At 48.5% G+C, this 18,340-nt stretch overlaps 1 protein-coding gene across 1 annotated transcript in view; it reads right to left on the bottom strand.

Annotated features, from left to right (window-relative positions):
- The window catches only part of LOC141277004 (phospholipid-transporting ATPase IB-like), a 128,181-nt gene that overhangs the window by 4,364 nt on the left and 105,477 nt on the right, over positions 1-18,340 (bottom strand). The window contains exon 5 of the mRNA XM_073794977.1: positions 7,854-7,945. Within this exon, the coding sequence (XP_073651078.1) occupies positions 7,854-7,945 (92 nt within the window). The remainder of the gene's footprint in view (positions 1-7,853; positions 7,946-18,340) is intronic.

Here is an 18,340-nt window from a genome sequence, read left to right as displayed (position 1 = left end):
GGTAGGTTCCCTCTTTGCCCACTTTCTGGAGAGTTTTTATCATAAATGGGTGCTGAATTTTGTCAGAAGATTTTTCTGCATCTATTGAGATGATCGTATGGTTTTTATTCTTCAATTTATTGATGTGATGTATCACACTGATTGATTTGTGGGTAATGAAAAATCCTTGCATCCCTGGGATAAATCCCACTTGATCATGGTGTATGATCCTTTTAATGTGCTGTTGGATTCGGATTGCTAGTAGTTTGTTGAGGATCTTTGTGTATGTTCATCAATGATATTGGCCTGTAATTTTCTTGTTTTGTGGTATCTTTATCAGGTTTTGGTATCAGGGTGATGGTGGCCTCATAGAATGAGTTTGGGAGTTTTCATTCCTCTGCAATTTTGGAATAGTTTCAGAAGAATAGGTGACTCTTTTCTAAATGTTTGATAGGATTCACCTGTGAAGCCATTTGGTCCTCAACTTTTTTTGCTGGGAGTTTTTTTAATTACAGTTTCAATTTCAGTACTTGTGATTGGTCTGTTCATATTTTCTATTTCTTCCTGGTTCAGTCTCGGGAGATTGTACCTTTCCAAGAATTTGCCCGTTTCTTCCAGGTTGTCCATTTTATTGGCATACAGTTGCTTGTCGTAGTCTTATGATCCTTTGTATTTCTGTGGTGCCTGTTGTAACTTCTTTTTCCTTTCTGATTTTTATTGATTTGAGCCCTCTGCCTCTTCTTCTTGAATGGGTCTAAAGGTTTATCAATTTTATCTTTTCAAAGAACCAGCTTTTAGTTTCATTGATCTTTTCTATTGTTTTTTTTGTCTCCATTTTTTTTTTTTTTTTTTTTTTTGCGGTATGCGGGCCTCTCACTGCTGTGGCCTGTCCTGTTGCAGAGCATAGGCTCTGGACGCACAGGCTCAGCAGCCATGGCTCACGGGCCCAGCGTACCGTGGCATGCGGGATCTTCCCAGACTGGGGCACGAACCCGTGTCCCCTGCATCGGCAGGCAAACTCTCAATCACTGCGCCACCAGGGAAGCCCCTTGTCTCCATTTCATTTATTTCTGTTCTGATCTTTATAATTTTTTTCCTTCTGCTAACTTTGGGTTTTTGTTTGTTCTTTCTCTAGTTGCTTTAGGTATAAGGTTAGGTGGTTTATTTGAGATTTTTCTTGTTTCCTGAGGTAAGATTGTAATCGCACTAAACTTCCCACTTAGGACTGCCTTTGCCATGTCCCATAGGTTTTGGATCATTGTGCTTTCATTTTCATTTGTTTCTAGGTATTTTTTGATTTCCTCTTTTGTTTCTTCAGTGATCCATTGGTTGTTTAGTAGTATATTATTTAGCCTCCACGTGTTTGTGTTTTTTACAGTTTTTTTCCGTGTAGTTTATTTCTAATCTCATAGTGGTATGGTCGGAAAAGATGCTTGATATGATTTCAGTTTTCTTAAATTTACCGAGGCTTGCTTTGTGGCCCAGCATGTGATCAGTCCTGGAGAATGTTCCATGTGCACTTGAGAATAATGTGTATTCTGCTGCTTTTGGATGGAATGCTCTATAAATATTAAGTCCATCTGGTCTAATGTGTCATTTAAGGCCTGTGTTTCCTTTTTGATTTTCTGTCTGATCTGTCCATTGATGAACATGGGGTGCTAAAGTCCCCCGCTATTACTGTGTTACTGTTGATTTCTCCTTTTATGGCAGTATTTGCCTTGTATGTTGAGGTGACCCTATGTTGGGTGCACATATATTTACAATTGTTATATATTCTTCTTGGATAGATCCTTTGTCCTTCTTTGTCTCTTGTAATAGTCTTTATTTTAAAGTCTATTTTGTCTGATATGAGTGTTGCTCCTCCAGCTTTCTTTTGATTTCCACTTGCATGGAACGTCTTTTTCCATCCCCTCGCTTTCAGTCTGTATGTGTCCCTGGATCTGAAGTGGGTCTCTTGTAGACGGCATATGTATGGGTCTTGTTTTTGTATCCATTCACCCAGCCTGTGTCTTTTGGTTGGAGCGTTTAATCCATTTACCTTTAAGGTAATTATTGATATGTATGTTCTTACTGCCATTTTGTTAATTGTTTTGGATTTGTTTTTGTAGGTCTTTTTTCTTCCCTTCCTCTTTTGTTCTCTTGTGATTTGATGACTAACTTTAGTGTTGTGTTTGGATTCCTTTTCCTGTTTTGTGTGTGTATCTATTGTAGTTTTTTGGTTTGCAGTTACCATGAGGTTTTGATATAGCAGACTGTATATAAACAAGATTGTTTTAAATTGCTGGTCTTTAATTTCAAACGCATTTCCAATATCCTGCATTTGTGCTCTCCTCTTCTCATGACTGCTGGTTTTGATATCATATTTGTGTGCGGACAATTTCTTACCTCTACTGTATGTTTGCCTTTACTGGTGAGCTGTTCTGTTCATAATTTTCTTGTTTCTAGTTGTGGCCTTTTCTTTGCTGCCTAGAGAAGTTCCTTTAGCATTTGTTGCAAAGCTGGCCTGGTGGTGCTGCATTCTCTTAGCTTTTACTTGTCTGTAAAGCTTTTGATTTCTCTACCAAATCTGAATGAGAGCCCTGCTGGGTAGAGTATTTTTGGTTGTAGTTCTTGCCTTTGATCACTTTAGATACATCATGCTACTCCCTTCTGGCCTGCAGAGTTTCTGTTGAGACCAGCTTATAACCTTAGGGGAGGAGAGTTCCCTTGTACATTACTTGTTGCTTTTCTCTTACTGCTTTTTTTTTCTTTGTCTTTCTTTTTGTCAGTTTGTGTCTTGACATGTTCCTCCTAGGACTCTCTGTGCTTCCTGGACTTGGGTGACTGTTTCCTTTCCCATGTTAGGGAAGTTTTCAGCTATTTGCTCTTCAAATATTTTCTCAGGTTCAGCACTTTCACTCCTGTGGGAGAACTTGTGGTATAATTATTTTCCAGTTTGTGGGTTGCCTATCCGGCAGGTATGGTATTTGATTTTATCAAGATTGCTCCCCTCCTACTGTCTCGTTGTGGCGGCTTCCTTGCTTTTGGATGTAGGGTGTCTTTTTTGGTAGGTTGCAGCATTTTTTTTTGTTGATGTTGTCCAGCAGTTGGTTGTGATTTTGGTGTTTCTATAAGAAGAGGTGAGCTCATGTCCTCCTACTCTGCCATCTTGTTACCCTTCATCCTGGATTCTTACTTTACTCAGACATTTGGCTTAAAAAGGAAAGTTTCTGGACTATAAAGACATACAGTAGCACTGTCTAAAAAAGTCCTTGTGGGATGGAGGAGAGGAAGTGACTTCCTGCTCTGATCACACTGTAAACCAAGTCTCCATCCCCCCCAGGGCTGGCTGGCCAGCTCTTCCCGAGAGCATGCCTTTCAGCCTGAGAGGACCCCGGGGCTCAGGAGGGCCACCCTGGGAGGCAGGAGGTGTGGGCTGAGCTGCAGAGGTGGCCTGGGAGCCACTGAGGACACGGCTGGGCAGCAGGGAGCAGGTGGGAGTGAAAGAGTGAGAACACAGGTGCCCCCATGGGGCGTCGGTCGAGCTGCTCACCTGCATTTCTAACAAGACCAAACCCACAACCCAAAGGCCCCACCCTGGGACAGCAGCCCGAGGGCAGCGTGAGCCCCTGCAGCTGGTGCAGGCAGGCGGCTCATCCTGCCCTGGGTGGCCCTGGCGCTCCTGGGCTTCCTCCCGGCCCACTGCTTCCTACAAGGAGGCTGTGCTGGGTCTCCCAGCCTCAGGGGCTTCCTGGGATCTGAAGACGAAATGCCTCCTCTCACCTCTGAGCTGTGGGGCGGAGGTGACGGTGGACGAGGAAGCCTTCTGAAACCTGTGTGGCTGTGGGCACTGCAGCCCTGGTGCCCAGGCCCCAGCGTGCTCTTTGTGCTGTGGGCACTGCAGCCCTGGTGCCCAGGCCCCAGCATGCTCTTTGTGCTGTGTCTTGGCTGCCACGATGTACCAGACCAGCTGCCTCTCCCTGGGCCATTTCAGGGCAAATCGAGCAAATAGCACTGTCTCCTCCAGCAGTAAGGCTGGGCTCTGGACAGCATCCACCTTCCAGTCTCCTGAAGGGGATGTTTCTGGGCATGTCGGTTGTTTCCCGAGCTGGCCCCAGAGCTGTCCTCGGATCCCCCACGCTGCTGGGTGGTGGGCCTGCCAGCCAGGGGGACGCTTCCCTGCAGAAGGGGCCCTGACCCCGAGAGATGGGGACACCGTGTAGCTCTTCCCTCCCCAGGGGGGTAGGTGACTGTGGGGCTCTCTGTCCCTAGCTGGCCATCCCCCTGCCCTGCTTTCAAGGTAGAGCTGAGCCCAGGGCCGAGGCGCCAGTGAGAAGCGCTCATTCCAATCCTCGCTTGGCTGTGACTTGGACACAGAACCGGGGCCCTCCGTCTTCCTGGTTTACTTTTCTGTAAAATGAATGGGCTGGACTGGGCCAGGCCCAGGTCCTTCCAGCTCTTATCCACATGGGCGCCAGCATGGTTCCTTGGCTGGTGACGCCCAGGCCACAGAGCCCTCCTGTGGTTGGGACTAATTCTACACTTGGCGCCCGGAGAGGAGGCCTCTGCTCCAGGCCAGGGACGGAGGAGCCTATCTTGACAGTCAGCCCAAACAGAGCAATTACTACCTGCCCTTTAATGTGTTTTTTTGTGGGGGGGGGGGTGGGGGGCAGGGGAAGGAATGAAGGGGACTTGCTGAGATGTAAACATGAACATTGTTTGGGACTGTCCTTTTGGGAAAAGCATCTGGAATTGTCTACCCCTGTTCAAGTGGAAGGGGCAGCAGCCCTGTCTTTATTTATTCGTTGTTTTCCACTCAGATCCACCTGTACCTTCAGGAAGCCAGCTGCAGTGCTCTCCGCAGCTCCTGTTTGTGTCATGGGTACAAGGGCCGTCCAGTGGGATAACTAACTCAGCCCCTCTGGAGTGGGAAGGGTTTCTAGGCATCTGTCCTAAGGGACAGCAGAGGGAAGCTTCTGGTTCGATAGCAAATCTCTTCTCCCAGGGTCAGCAGGGTGCCCAGAGGTCACTACCAGAGGGCTTCTCCACCAGCTCCCCTGGGTGCATCCACCATCATGTTTCCAAAATGGGCACCAGGATGTTCTTAGTCTCTACTGAGCTTAAGTGGACTTTGAATTTAAGAAAGAAAGGAGGACTTCCCTGGTGGCGCAGTGGTTGAGAGTCCGCCTGCCAATGCAGGGGACACGGGTTCGTGCCCCGGTCCGGGAAGATCCCACATGCCGCAGAGCGGCTGGGCCCATGAGCCATGGCCACTGAGCCTGCGCATCCGGGAAAAAAAAAAAAAAAAAGAGAGTGGCCTGATAGGGTGGTCCTGGGAGCATGGGCGTCTCTGTGATTCAGATAAATATTTTCCTCTTAGAAACAAAGCCTGATAGGGGTTAGAGCAGGACAGCAGGGACCATAATCACCCAGCCAGCCTCCGCCTGCCCAGCCTGACAAAGAAACACCATCCCTTCACTAGCTCCTGCCTGATGGACGTGTAACTGCCATTATTTGCATCCAAACTCAGAGGGAGGCTCTCAGCATTTCCCACAGTCATTCATCTTCAGGAAGTCCTGACAGCCAGGAAGGAATGATGGGGGCCTGGAGAAAGCACTCAGTGGACCAGACCTTCCTAAGTGCTCAGCCATGGCCAGGGTCCGGGGATAGAATTCGGGTAGGTGGAAGGGCAGGTTTGTCTTCCTCTGGGAGAACACTTGGTGAAGTCCATAAAATCATGTCTTTTGTTTTTCATTATTTTGGAATAAAACTTCCCTGAAATGGCGTTTCTTTGAATCGGAGCTCTCATGACATCTTAATGAAAGTAGCTATTTCCTGTCTGGGAAAAGACTCCTAATAGCACTTGGAAAATTGGGAACACTGTGTGGGATGGTAAGGAAATTAGACCGTGTAGGAAACAATGAGCTCGGTTGCTAGTACTGTGTGCGGGTGGTCCATCAGAACAAGTGCTCCAAGACTAGGGCTTTTCCTTCCGGTTTCCTGGGAAGACTGAGTCCGGAGACAAGCAGAGGCCAGAAGCCCCTCCCGATGCTTGATGGCCTTCTCTGGTGGTCCGTGACTGAAACACCCTGGTATCCATTAGGGTCCTACTCCTAGTTGCTGAGTGCCTTTAACATGTGGTGTGATTTTAGCAGCTTGCCTATTTTTTGTATTTGTTGATCAGAATTTTGGTTTGGTCCTTCAAAATACTGAGAGTTCATAAAACGTTTTGTAGTCGTTTTAAGACCCTTTATGGCACTCCCACGAAAGCTCTCGTGCCGCCTTTGCTCTCAGTGTCTGTTCTTTCTCTGGTCGGACGCTGCATGGCACGAGCCCTGCGTTTAGGGAACCAGTACTCATGTTCTCTGTGCCCATCACCGTGAACCCTCACAGGCTGTGTAAGATGCAGATGATTCTGTTTTTCTCCTCAGAGGAGAAAACAGACATTTAGAGAAATACGTAAGTGGCCTAAAGTTATTCAATTTGTGGCAGAAAAAACAAGTAATACCTAACATTTGGACTCCACGCTGTCAGGCTCTGTTCCAGGCACTTTATGTGTACAATCTCAGTGAATCCTCCCAGTAACCCCAGGGAGGTTCTCACGTCACCTGTTCTACAGGTGTAGGAACAGAGCGGTTAACTTACCTAAGGTCACAAAGTGGCAGAGCTGGGACGGGACCGCAGGCAGCCCGGCTCTGAGGTGGAGCCCCGGACCTCGTGGCTGGGACCCCACCACCCAGCCTCCTCTGGACTCAACCTCTCTCGAGGATCAGAGGCTGTGGCTGGGGTCCGGGGCCCGGGCTCTGCGGGGCCACTTAGTGTGCCGACCTGAGGCTCTTGGCCAGGTGTCTTGGGGCAGAGAAGCCTCAGAGAATGCGGGGCATGTGGGCCCTGCTGGGAGCTACTGCAGCCCCTTCTCCCACGGGGATGTCCAGGCGGGGGCGGTCACCGATGGCCATGACGTCCCACCTGTTCCTTTCCTTCCCTCTGTTGAGAAAGTCTGCAAAGATGTGTTCACCGTGGGGGGATGGAGCTCAGCTGAGCCGGGCAGAGATCCTCCAGGCGGGGGCGGTCACCGACGGCCATGACGTCCCACCTGTTCCTTTCCTTCCCTCTGTTGAGAAAGTCTGCAAAGATGTGTTCACCGTGGGGGGATGGAGCTCAGCTGAGCCGGGCAGAGATCCTCCAGTACCTGTCCTAAGGGTGCAGGGAGGCTTCACTTTCTACCCCTTGTTTCCGGCTCAACTCAGGGAGAAAAAGGAGAGCAGAAGTGGGGCGTCAGTTGAAGAGATGGGAGTGCAGGCGGGGACGCGGCAGGATTCAGAGGCAGGAACCAGGGCCTCAGCTGGGGAAGGGAGGCTGCCTGCGCAGGGGCCCCTGCACTCGGCTGCAGCACCCTTGCCTGCCCGGCAGCCCAGGGGCTGGATTGCAGGTGAGCCCATCCCCTCCCCGGGCTCCATCTGGCGTTTCCCCGCCCCCCACCCCCACCCCGCTCCTCTGGGCTCTGACGCATCCCCACAGACCCTGCTTGGCAGAAACGGGGCCTGGCCTCCAGCTGCAGGGGCGGCGTGGGGCACAGCCTTCCTGGGAAGACCACAGAGACTTTTCCCATTGCCATTGTTGTGATTAATATGCCAGTAGCGTAGGGCTACTGTGGGGGGAACCATGTAAAAGGAGCATCACTTCAATCTTAGAAAGAATCTGATGGGGAGGCTGCCACAGGAGCTGCACCACATCAGATCTGAAGTTTACGGGTCGTGTCATTCAGACATTTGACTGGATCCCGGGGAATCGCCTACCCACCGGGTGTACCTGCCTGGAGCCAGATACACCATTTCCACCTCCGGGTGTAGAGCCTGGCAGTGGTCCGCACCACGTGCCGGCGGGCTACTCACGTGGCACTGACTGCTGGAGGGAACTGCCCCGGAAGTGGGTGGGCGGCGTCTTCCTGCCCAGCCTCTTGAGCAGCCGGTCTCGCTCGTTGGTCCTGGGGGCACATCACACACGGTCAGTCTCCGGCCACGCGGACACCTCTCGAAGGTGCTCAGAGAAAGAATGGCTTCAGCTCGTAACACGAAACAGACCGGGAAAAGGCTGCCCCACGTCAAGGAGAACGTCCCGTTTCGCCAACTGCCCCTCTATTTACAGCAGATGCTGCCTGGACGCCTCGAGAGCGGCTCCCTCCTCTGAAAACCCGCTCTGCGCGCACCCCGTCCCTACACGACCCTCAGAGCCCCGCCTGCCTCCTGACGGAAGGGGACCAGGGCCCCTGCCTCCGGGGCAAGGAGTGAGCTGTTGCTCCGGTGAACGGAAAGCTTCCATTCCACCTGCCCCCCAGGCCTGGAGCCTCGCCTGGGTGCCCCAGGACCCGGCCAGAGACAGTTGCCTCTGCAGAACCTGATGCTTATTTTGAACCACAATGATAACCAAGGTCAGTTTTCTTTGAAAACACAAGGTTAGGCGTGCTTCCTGCCTCTCCTGAAATGGTCCCTCCTCCAAGGCTGCCGCTGCTCTGGGGCAACACGGAGGTTCTCCCTAGAGTACAGTTGGGCTTTACTACCAACCAAAGGTGGGTGGTTGGGAAATGCTCGAGAGTGGCCCCGATTTCCTGCTGCCGGGGTGTTACCGGGCTTGCCCCCAACAGACTGCGGTGTACAGCGCTGGCCGGCACGCTCTGTAACGGCTGAACTGTACCCCTCCAGACTGCACCTGCAGGAGCCCTACCCATCCAGGGTCTCAGGATGGCGCTGCATTACGAGACGAGGCCTTTAAAGGTCACATGAGGTCATCGGGGTGGCCCTAATCCAAGCTAACTGGGGTCCTTATGAGGAGCGGGAATTAAGACACACACACTGAGGGACGGCCATGTGAGAACACAGGGAGAAGATGGCCTTCACCTGCAAGCAGAGGAGGGAGGTCTCGGAAGGAACCAGCCCTGGAACACCTTTGCTCTGGGACTTCTGACCTCCAGAACCGTGGGAAAATACACTTCTGTTGTTTCAACCACCTGCTGTGCAGCACTTTGCCACGGCAACGCGTACATCCCCAGTCTGCTGTCTGGGAACTTGAGGGTGCGGAAGTTGGAAGAACTGCAGTTGCTTGTGGTCCAAAACCCCTCCGCCCAGCCCATCCAGGCCTGAGCCCAGGGTCCACTTCATGCTCCCCCAAGGGCCTCTGCAGGGGGAGCAGGGCCCGGCTACTCTCAACAGTCCTATGAGCTGAAGTTCACTGTGCTCTTGGGTTTCTGCAAGAGAGCAGTTTCTGATCATCTTGGCTGAAAGAACAAGGTTTAATTCATCACCAGCTCAGGGCAAGCCCCAGCCTACCCCCATTGGGAAGATGTCTGATGGCTGATGGCTGATGAGCACACACACTTTTTCTGTCCCCTCACACTGCCTCTCCCTTCCCTCTCATCTTTCCTTCCAGGGGCCACCTTAACCGCCCTGGGCCACGGGGATGAGCAGATGCGCGGTCCTCGTCTGGCCGCCTGACGTCCGCAGCGCCCGTGCTGGCTGCTCTCAGCTGTGTGACCTCCCTGTATGACCCGCACTGGCCACGGTTCCTGCACAGAAGGCACTGCCAGGCAGCTCCGAGCCCAGCTGAGAAGGGCTCCCTGAGGCCCTCCCCGCTGGGACCCTGGAACTGAGGGACAGACTGGGCACTCCACCCCGCCTCTCCTGGACCCTCTGACGTTTCAGGTCCAGAAGGTCCTCCTAGCGCTGGGGCTCGTGAGAACCTCACAGAGCCACGGATGGGAAGGGCTCTCTGAAATCATGCATCCTGGTCTCTAGTTGGGCGGCTGAGGAAACAGCCAAAGACAAAAGGGCACAGGGCACTGTGTTGGGCAGACGTCTCTAATTTCCACGTGGGACGGCGTATGCTTTTCTCTCTCTTTTTTATAATGAAATATTCAAACACAGAAACTAGCGCAGAGAACATCCACCAACCCGCTCAGCTTTAGCCAACGACAGCACCACCCTTTGACCCTGCTGTGTCCTGCAGCCCTTCCTCCCATGTGGGGAGGGGGACATGGGGCCAAGGAGACATGTCCACCAAGAGCCCACACTTGCCCCCAGCCCAAGTACGTGAGACCTTAGAAGTCCCTGCCCAGTAACGCCCAAGCTGGCATCCAAGGCCAACCTGACCCCCTCGCTAGCTCCGTCTCCCTAGAAGTAGACCACACAGCCAGGGTCCATGCTCTGAGGCCTGGGGGGTGGCCAGAGGGTGGTTGTAGCGCGGGACGTGTGGACTGGGCTGTCCACACGCGAGTGCAGGTCCCCTGCCGGCACAGGACAGAGCTGGGGTGGGGGTGGGGTACACAGGGCAGCTACCTTTTCCCTGTGTTAATCACCGTCTCCAGAGAATCTGGGCATCACAAGGCACTGTGGTCTTCACCCACGTGCCTTAATCAAGGTACATGGCTATTACAACTTGCACACACTCAGACACAGCCTCCACTTGTACTCCTGTACCATGTCCTGCTAATGTTGGAAAAGTTGAAGCTAGAAAGGGGTATAACATTTACCATTTATAGCATTCTATTATCTATAGATGGTTTGAAAGCCATCTACTCACAAAGACATAGGAAAAAGTGAAGAAACACAATCAGCTATTTACTTTGGTTAATTCTGGTTAATGAGAAGAAAAAAGTACAGATTAGCACAGGGAAATGAGATTTGGGTTTATAAACAAGAGAACTCTTGACAAAATACTACAAACCGAATTCATTATAATGAAAGGATTACACAACCTTATGGGATTATGGGATTTATCCCAGTAACGCAAGGGTGATTCAACATACAAAAAGCAATTAATATAATACACCACACTAACAGAATGAAGGAAGAATATCAATGATCATCTAACTTAACGCAGAAAGATCATCTGACAAAATCCAACACCCTTTCATAATAAAAATACTCAGCAAACTAAGACGGGAAGGGAAGTTCCTCCACATAACAGCATTTATGAAAAACCCACAACTGACAACATACTCAATGGTGAACGACTGAAAACTCTATGATCAAGACAAGGATGCCTGCTTTTACCACTTCTACTCAAGGAATTTACTAGAAGTGCTAACTAAAGCAATTAGGCAAGATTCCAACAGTTTTTTTTTTTTTGCAGAAACAAATATTTATCCTATAATTCATAGGGAATTACAAGGGGCCCCAGATAGCCAAAACAATCCTGGAAAAGGAACACCACAGCTATAGGACTTATACTAACTTATTTCAAGAGTTAATATAAAACTACAGTAATGAAAATAGTGTGGTACTGGCATCAGGATACACATATAAATCACTGTAATGTAGTTAAGAGTCATATGTCTATGGTCAGCTGACTTTTGGCTAGGGTACCCAGACCATTCATAAGGAGAGGAAAGTCTGTTCAGCATATGGGTCTGGAGTAACTGGATTTCCACACTCAAAAGAATGAGGTTGACCCCTTACCTGCAATCACATACAAAAAGTAGCTCACAATGGATCAAAGACCCAAAATATAAGAGCTAAATGTTTACGACCTTGAATTTGGCAATGTTTCTTAGATATGACACTCAAAGCATAGGCAACAAAAGGAAAAAATAGATAAATCGGACTTCATCAAAAACCTTTGTGAATCAAGACATTATCAAGAAAGTGAACAAACAGCCTAATCAGAAAATGGGCAGTAAAGCAATTATACTCCAGTAAAGATGTTAAAAGAAAGACGGGCAGAACACCTAAACAGACATTTCTCCAAAGAAGACAGATGTCCAAAAAGCACATGAAAAGATGCTCAACATCGCTAATTATTAGGGAAATACAAATCAAAACCACAATGAGATTTCACCTCACACCGGTCAGAATGGCCCTCATCAAAATAGAAACAATACATGCTGGAGAGGGTGTGGAGAAAAGGGAACCCTCCTATACTGCCAGTAGGAGTGTAAATTTGTACAACCATTATGGAGGGCAGTATGGAGGTTCCTTAGAAAACTAAATATAGAACTACCACTTGATCTAGCAATCCCACTCCTGGGCATATATCTGAAGAAAACCATAATTCGAAAAGATACATACACACCAGTGTTCACTGCAGCAATGTTTACAGTAGCCAAGTCATGGAAGCAACCTAAGTGTCCATCGACAGAGGAAGGGATTATGATTGGTACATATACACAGTGGAATATACACAGCCATAAAAGAGGAACGAAATAATGCCATTTGCAGCAACACGGATGGACCTGGAGATTACCATGCTAAGTGAAGTAAGAGAAAGACAAATATCTCATGCTATCACTTATATGTGGAATCTAATAAAAATGATACAAATGAACTTATTTATAAAACAGAAACAGACTCACAGATCTCAAAATCAAACTTATGGTTACCAAGGGGAAACATGGGGGGAGGTGATAGGAGCTGGGGATTGACATATACACACTACTATATATAAAACAGGTAACTAACAAGGACTTATTGGTATGGCACAGGGAACTCTACTCGATATTCTGTAATAACCTATATGGGAAAAGTATCTGAAAACGAATGGATATGTATATATGTACAACTGATTCACTTTGCTGTACACCCGTAACTAACAACGCTGTAAATCAACTACACTCCAATAAGAATTTTTTAAAAAGGGAAAAGGCAACCATAAAATGAAAGTATTTACAAACCATATAGCTGGTAAGGGTCTAGAGTCCAGAACATATCAATAATCCCGACAACTCAACAGCATAAAGACGGACAAACCAAATCAAAAACAGGCAATTTTGGATTTGGATACGTTATCCGAAGAAGAAACACAACGGCCCACAAGCACATGAAAAGATGCTCAACATCATTAGTCATTAGGGAAATGCGGGTCAAAACCACAAAGAAATAGCACTTAACATCTACTAGGATGGCTATAAGTGAAACAAGAACAGATAATAACAGGTACTGGAGAGGATGTAGAGAAACTGGAACCCTAGCACATTACTGGTGGGTCTGTAAAATGGTGCAGCCATTGTTCTTCACTAACTTCAACATGGAATTACTGTCTCACCTAGCAATTCCACTCCTAGGTCACATTAGCCAAAAGAGCTGAAAATGGACTCAGACACTTGTACACCAATATCGAGAGCAGCATTATTCACAAAAGCCAAAAGATGAAAACAATCCAGACATCAACTGCTGAATGGATAAAGTGTGGTCTGTCCATACGATGGAAAATTATTCAGCCACAAAAAGGTACACAGTATGACACATGCACAACACGGAAAAACCTTGAGAACCTCACGGTGAGTCAAAGAAGCCAACGCCGTAGGCTGCGTCTTGCACGGTTCCATTCATATGAAATGTCTGGAACAGGCAAATCACAGAGAACGAGCATCGGTTCCCGGGGAGCGCAGGGCATCCGGGGGGTGCTCAAAGCATCCGAGGTTTCCTTTCGGGGAGACGAAAATGTTCTGGAACTAGACAGGGGTGACGATCGCACATCATCATGAAGGTACTAAACGCCACTGAACTGTACTCTTTAAAACGGTAAATCTTATACATAGGATGGATAAACAACAAGGTCCTACTCGAGCACAGGGAACTACATTCAGTATCCTGTGATAAACCATGATGGAAAAGACTGAAAAAGAATGTATATATATGTGTAACTGAATCACTTTGCCGTTCAGCAGAATTTAACACAACATTGTACATCAGCTATACTTCAATAAAATTAAAAAAAAATAAAAACCAGGAGAAGGAATGGGTCCTGAATTGGAGGTAAATTCCCTCCCATCACCTGAATGGTTGGTAACGATGTCATCTTCATGGTTTATTTCTCCGATGGTGGGGGTGGAGTTCAGTGCTTGCTTTGACCTTTTTCCATCCCAGCTTAGGCATGGGTGCTGCCTGAGATCTGTCCCCCCATATGGAAGGTGCAGGTAAACACCAGTGATAGTGGTGAAAGCCCATCTCACACAGCCCCTTAAGGCGGGCTCTGCTGAGAAGCCAGTGCCTCTCCAGGGAGGTGGTTGGTGCACTCCTGTCTCAAAGAACAAGCAGCGTCAGGAAGGAGCAGAGAGCTGGCAAGCGTTACTCGCGAGAATAATAAACTTTTACGTCCGCGTTTCTATCAGGAGGCTGTTCCTGCTAAAATCACACACGCGTAACTGGCACAGAGCAGAACGTGGAGAATAGAGCAAATAATTACAAATCTGTTTTTTGGTCTTGTCAACAGTTACAGCTGGTAGGAATCACAGCTGACACCACAAAGCAGCCAAAAACAAATAGGTATTTTTAGAAACTTACTGTTAAATGATGGCTGGATGGTCTTCAAAACATAAATCTGACAGGTTCCTCAAGATAAAAGCGAATCAAAGTCCCCGTTCCTTCAGGTAGGGCCAGACACCTACCAGGCTATCAGACTGCTGAAATTCTAACCCACGTTTTTTCTTTAATTATTTCTTTAATTTTATTTTTGGCTGCGTTGAGTCTTCATTGCTGCCTGTGGGCTTTCTCTAGTTGTGGGGAGCGGGGGCTACTCTTCGTTGCGGTGCACGGGCTTCTCATTGCGGTGGCTTCTCGTTGCAGAGCACGGGCTCTAGGCGCGTGGGCTTCAGTAGTTGTGGCACGTGGGCTCAGTAGTGGCTCTCGGGCTCTAGAGCACAGGCTCAGTAGTTGTGGCGCACGGGCTTAGTTGCTCCGTGGTATGCGGGGTCTTCCTGGACCACGGCTCGAACCCATGTCCCCTGCATTGGCAGGCGGATTCTCAACCACTGTGCCACCAGGGAAGCCCCTCTAACCCACTTTTAAAGATCCCTAGGGAATGAGACTTCATAGCCGCTGTTGGTAACTTACGTTACTCATTATAATCTGAGCATTAGGAAATGAGAAACTTTGGGCTCAATCATATTCCAGACCTGCCCAGGCCTCTGTAGGATGAGAAAAAAAAAACAAACCCTCACCTTAGTTATGTAATGAGGGAAAATAGCAAGAATAAAACAAATCAGAATAGGTTTTCCAGCCTAAGATTCCAATAAGATAGGTGTTCTACCCTGAAGGTAGGAGCCCTTCATAAATTCTATTCTATTAAATGGTAGTAAATTATTCTCCCCCTGAGTTACCTCTGAGGTATTGGGGGGGGGCATACGGGAGATGCCACCCTGGGCCCCTGAACCTTCAGGAACCGCAGAGAGCAGGCGGGGAGGGGTCCCTGTGAGCGGAGATTCCCGGAAACACCAACACAGCTGTGCGTGTCCCTCTGGAGGACTCGTCCTCAGACAGGGACCAGGTCTTACGCCTTCTCTGCGTTTTCACAGTGTCCGCCTGGCTGCGAACAGGGCACACGGTTACACGCACAAAACCGCACTTGTGCTCTGCACAGCTGGTTTGGACCGTGACTCACTATCTTATTCCTGTGTGACTCCATCAGTGGATCCTGCACCGCGTGTCTGTGTCTGTCCACACTGCCCAGCACTGAGCTCAGGACAGCAGTTTCCCAACAGTAGCTGAGAAAATTCCCCTTTACCAGAGAAATGCTTCTTTAAAAATGACAGAACAGGGCTTCCCTGGTGGCACAGTGGTTGAGAGTCCGCCTGCCAATGCAGGGGACACGGGTTCGTGCCCCGGTCCGGGAAGATCCCACGTGCCGTGGAGCGGCTGGGCCCGTGAGCCATGGCCGCTGAGCCTGCGTGTCCGGAGCCTGTGCTCCGCAACGGGAGAGGCCACAGCAGTGAGAGGCCCACGTACCACAAAAAAAAAAAAAAAAAAAAGACAGAACAGGGACATCATCCTCATTCTCTTCGAGAGGAGGGAAGCCCCCTCCAAATTCTGGACAACACTGTGAGCAAGAATTAAAACAGCTCCGTGGCCTTTACAGAGACAAGACGTTGTATTTAGTTAAGAAAAGAATTCAGATTGCATAGAACAGTTGGAGGACAGTCTGGCTGAGGACAGGACAGCATTCAAGGTTAGCTAATTTAATACAAATCTCACTCCCAAAGTAAAAAGGTAGATTCCTGTAGTCCTTCCTGGCCTCAAGTCTCCTCTGACTATCAAAACTGGGAACTGGAGGGAAGAAAGCCCTGTCTTAGCACAGTGATTTTCTTCTCTTCTAGACAAGGCTTTGGAAAGTGGGGTAAGGGGACCATTCTGGGCGTTGGAAGAAATCTCATTCTCGTACAGTGTGGACTGGGTGATTTCCTGCCAAAAAGAAGACCAAGGAGTGGTAGTACCAAACTAGGCAGTGACTCTGACAGGGGAAGCAGCAGATCTGCAGCCTCAGAAATAGGTGGGATCTGTCTGTTGACAACCATCCCTGGCTCAGAACAGAGGTGGTGTGTGTGAGGTAACTGCGCTGATTGATGGGACTGCCCAGGAGGACTTTAACAAAAAGAGGCAGGGGACACTGAAAAGATCCAAAAGCAAAGATAGGTACACGTAATCCTTTTCCGCTGTGCCTGCTAGTGATGTGGTAATGTAAGTAAACCAGTGAGCAGTGAGGTTAGGAGGAAAGTCCAAAAAAAATAGAAGGTAGTAGCCACCAACTACACTGTCCTTTCACCTGAAACAGCAACTTAGGTAAAACTGGCAAAATGGCTTCTCCTGAAAATTAGAACTGCATTACTATAATCTATATACTTTTAAAAGGTTAAAAAAAAAAACTTAAAAAAAAATTCCTGTCCGGAGAGACTTCTGCTTCCAAGATGGAGTTGATGTATTTTCTCTCTTCCTCCTGTTAAGTACAACTGACAACCCTGGACTCTACATGTAAAACAAACATAAAGGTGAAGATGGAGAACTGGAAAGGTGGAGATAGGAAGGAAGACCAGCTATGAACCTTGGAGCATGAGAAACCCGAGTTTCCTTTTGGCTCGTAGATTCCAGACTTGGAGCAGAAATGCCTGGCAACCCAGAAATGCCCGGAGGCACAGCCAAAAAAGCCCAGGAAGAAAGCCCTCTTCTCTTCAGCCAAAGGAGCAGGAAAGCGGCGGCCTCGTAAGACAAAAAAACTTTCAGACCATGATCACTCTACTCCAGCCGAACACCCCAGAAAAAAACTGTGGCTCCACTCCGGTCCAGCCAGCAGAGACCAAGTGGGGAGCCCAGATGTCCACCCTCACAAGGCTGCTACATGGTGCTCCAGAGCCCCTACTGAGGTGGTGACAGGGAGGCCAAATAGGAACCTGGGACTTTCATCCCTGCCAGCTGATAATGAGGCCTCTGGTACCCTGTGGCGTCAGCAGAGATGTCAGGAGATGCATGGGGAGAATGGACTTCTGTCCTTCCTCTCCTCACTGGAGCGGTATCAGAAGAGGCCTAAGGGAGAATCAGGACTTTCAGCCTTCCTCAGTAGTGACAAGGCCACACCCATACTTCTGACCCCTCCCCACCCCCTGCAGTGTCAGTGGAGACCACGTGAAGAGCAGGAATTCTCACCCCCTCTCTGCAGGCATCAGCACAGACCGAGTAGGGGATCTGGATGACCTCTACCTAGCAGGAGAGAGCCTGCCGTAAAATCCAGGGTCACATAACATGACACCCAAATGTCCAGGTTCTATGTGAAAGCTGTTATACCAAGAACCAAGAAGACCTAAAACTGAATGTAAAGAAAAATCAGTAGACGCCAATGTCAAGATAACAGATATGGTGGAATAATCTGGCCAAGACTTTAAAAACAGCCACGATAAAAATGCTTCCATGAGCAATTACGAACATGCTGAAAGCAAATGGAAAAAAAGAGGAAAGGCTCAGCAAAGAAACAGAAGGTATAAGAAGAACCACTTGTAAATTTTGGAACTCAAAAATACAATAATGGAAATTGAAAGCTTAGTGGATGGGCTATCTTGATGGCAGGGTAGAGGGGACAAAGGAAATAATCAGTAAACTGGAAGACAGAACAGTAGCAATGATCCAATCTGAGTAACAGAAAAAACAGCCTGAAGGAAAAATGAGCAGAGTCTCAGGGACCCGTGGGAATATAACAGGCAATATAACATTCACATCTTCAGAGTCCCAGAGGACAGGAGAAAGAGGATGGGGCTGGAAAAGCACTCCAAGTACTAAAGGGTGAAAACTTCCCAAATTTGGTGAGAGAGCTAATCCTACAGATTCAAGAAGCCACATGAATCCTAACTAGGATAAATCCAGGCCAAGACAGCTTGTAATTAAACGTCTGAAAACTAAAGACAAAGAAAAGGTCTTAAAAGCAGCCGAAGAGAAATGACCCTTTACCTATAGTGGAAAACCAGTTTGAATGACAATGGATTTCTCATCAGAAATCACCGAGGCCAGAAGTGGCATAATATTTGTCAAGGGCTGAAGGAAAACCGTCAACTCAGTGAAAAATATCTCTCAGGAATGAAGAAGACAGCAAGACACTCTCAGATGGAAAGAACAGAGAGAGTCTGTCACCA

This window comes from Tursiops truncatus, chromosome 18 (genome assembly GCF_011762595.2).
Source record: "Tursiops truncatus isolate mTurTru1 chromosome 18, mTurTru1.mat.Y, whole genome shotgun sequence".
NCBI lineage: Eukaryota > Metazoa > Chordata > Mammalia > Artiodactyla > Delphinidae > Tursiops > Tursiops truncatus.
The sequence above is the reverse complement of the archived record's forward strand: the minus strand, read 5'-3'. Positions and strand labels throughout refer to the sequence as shown.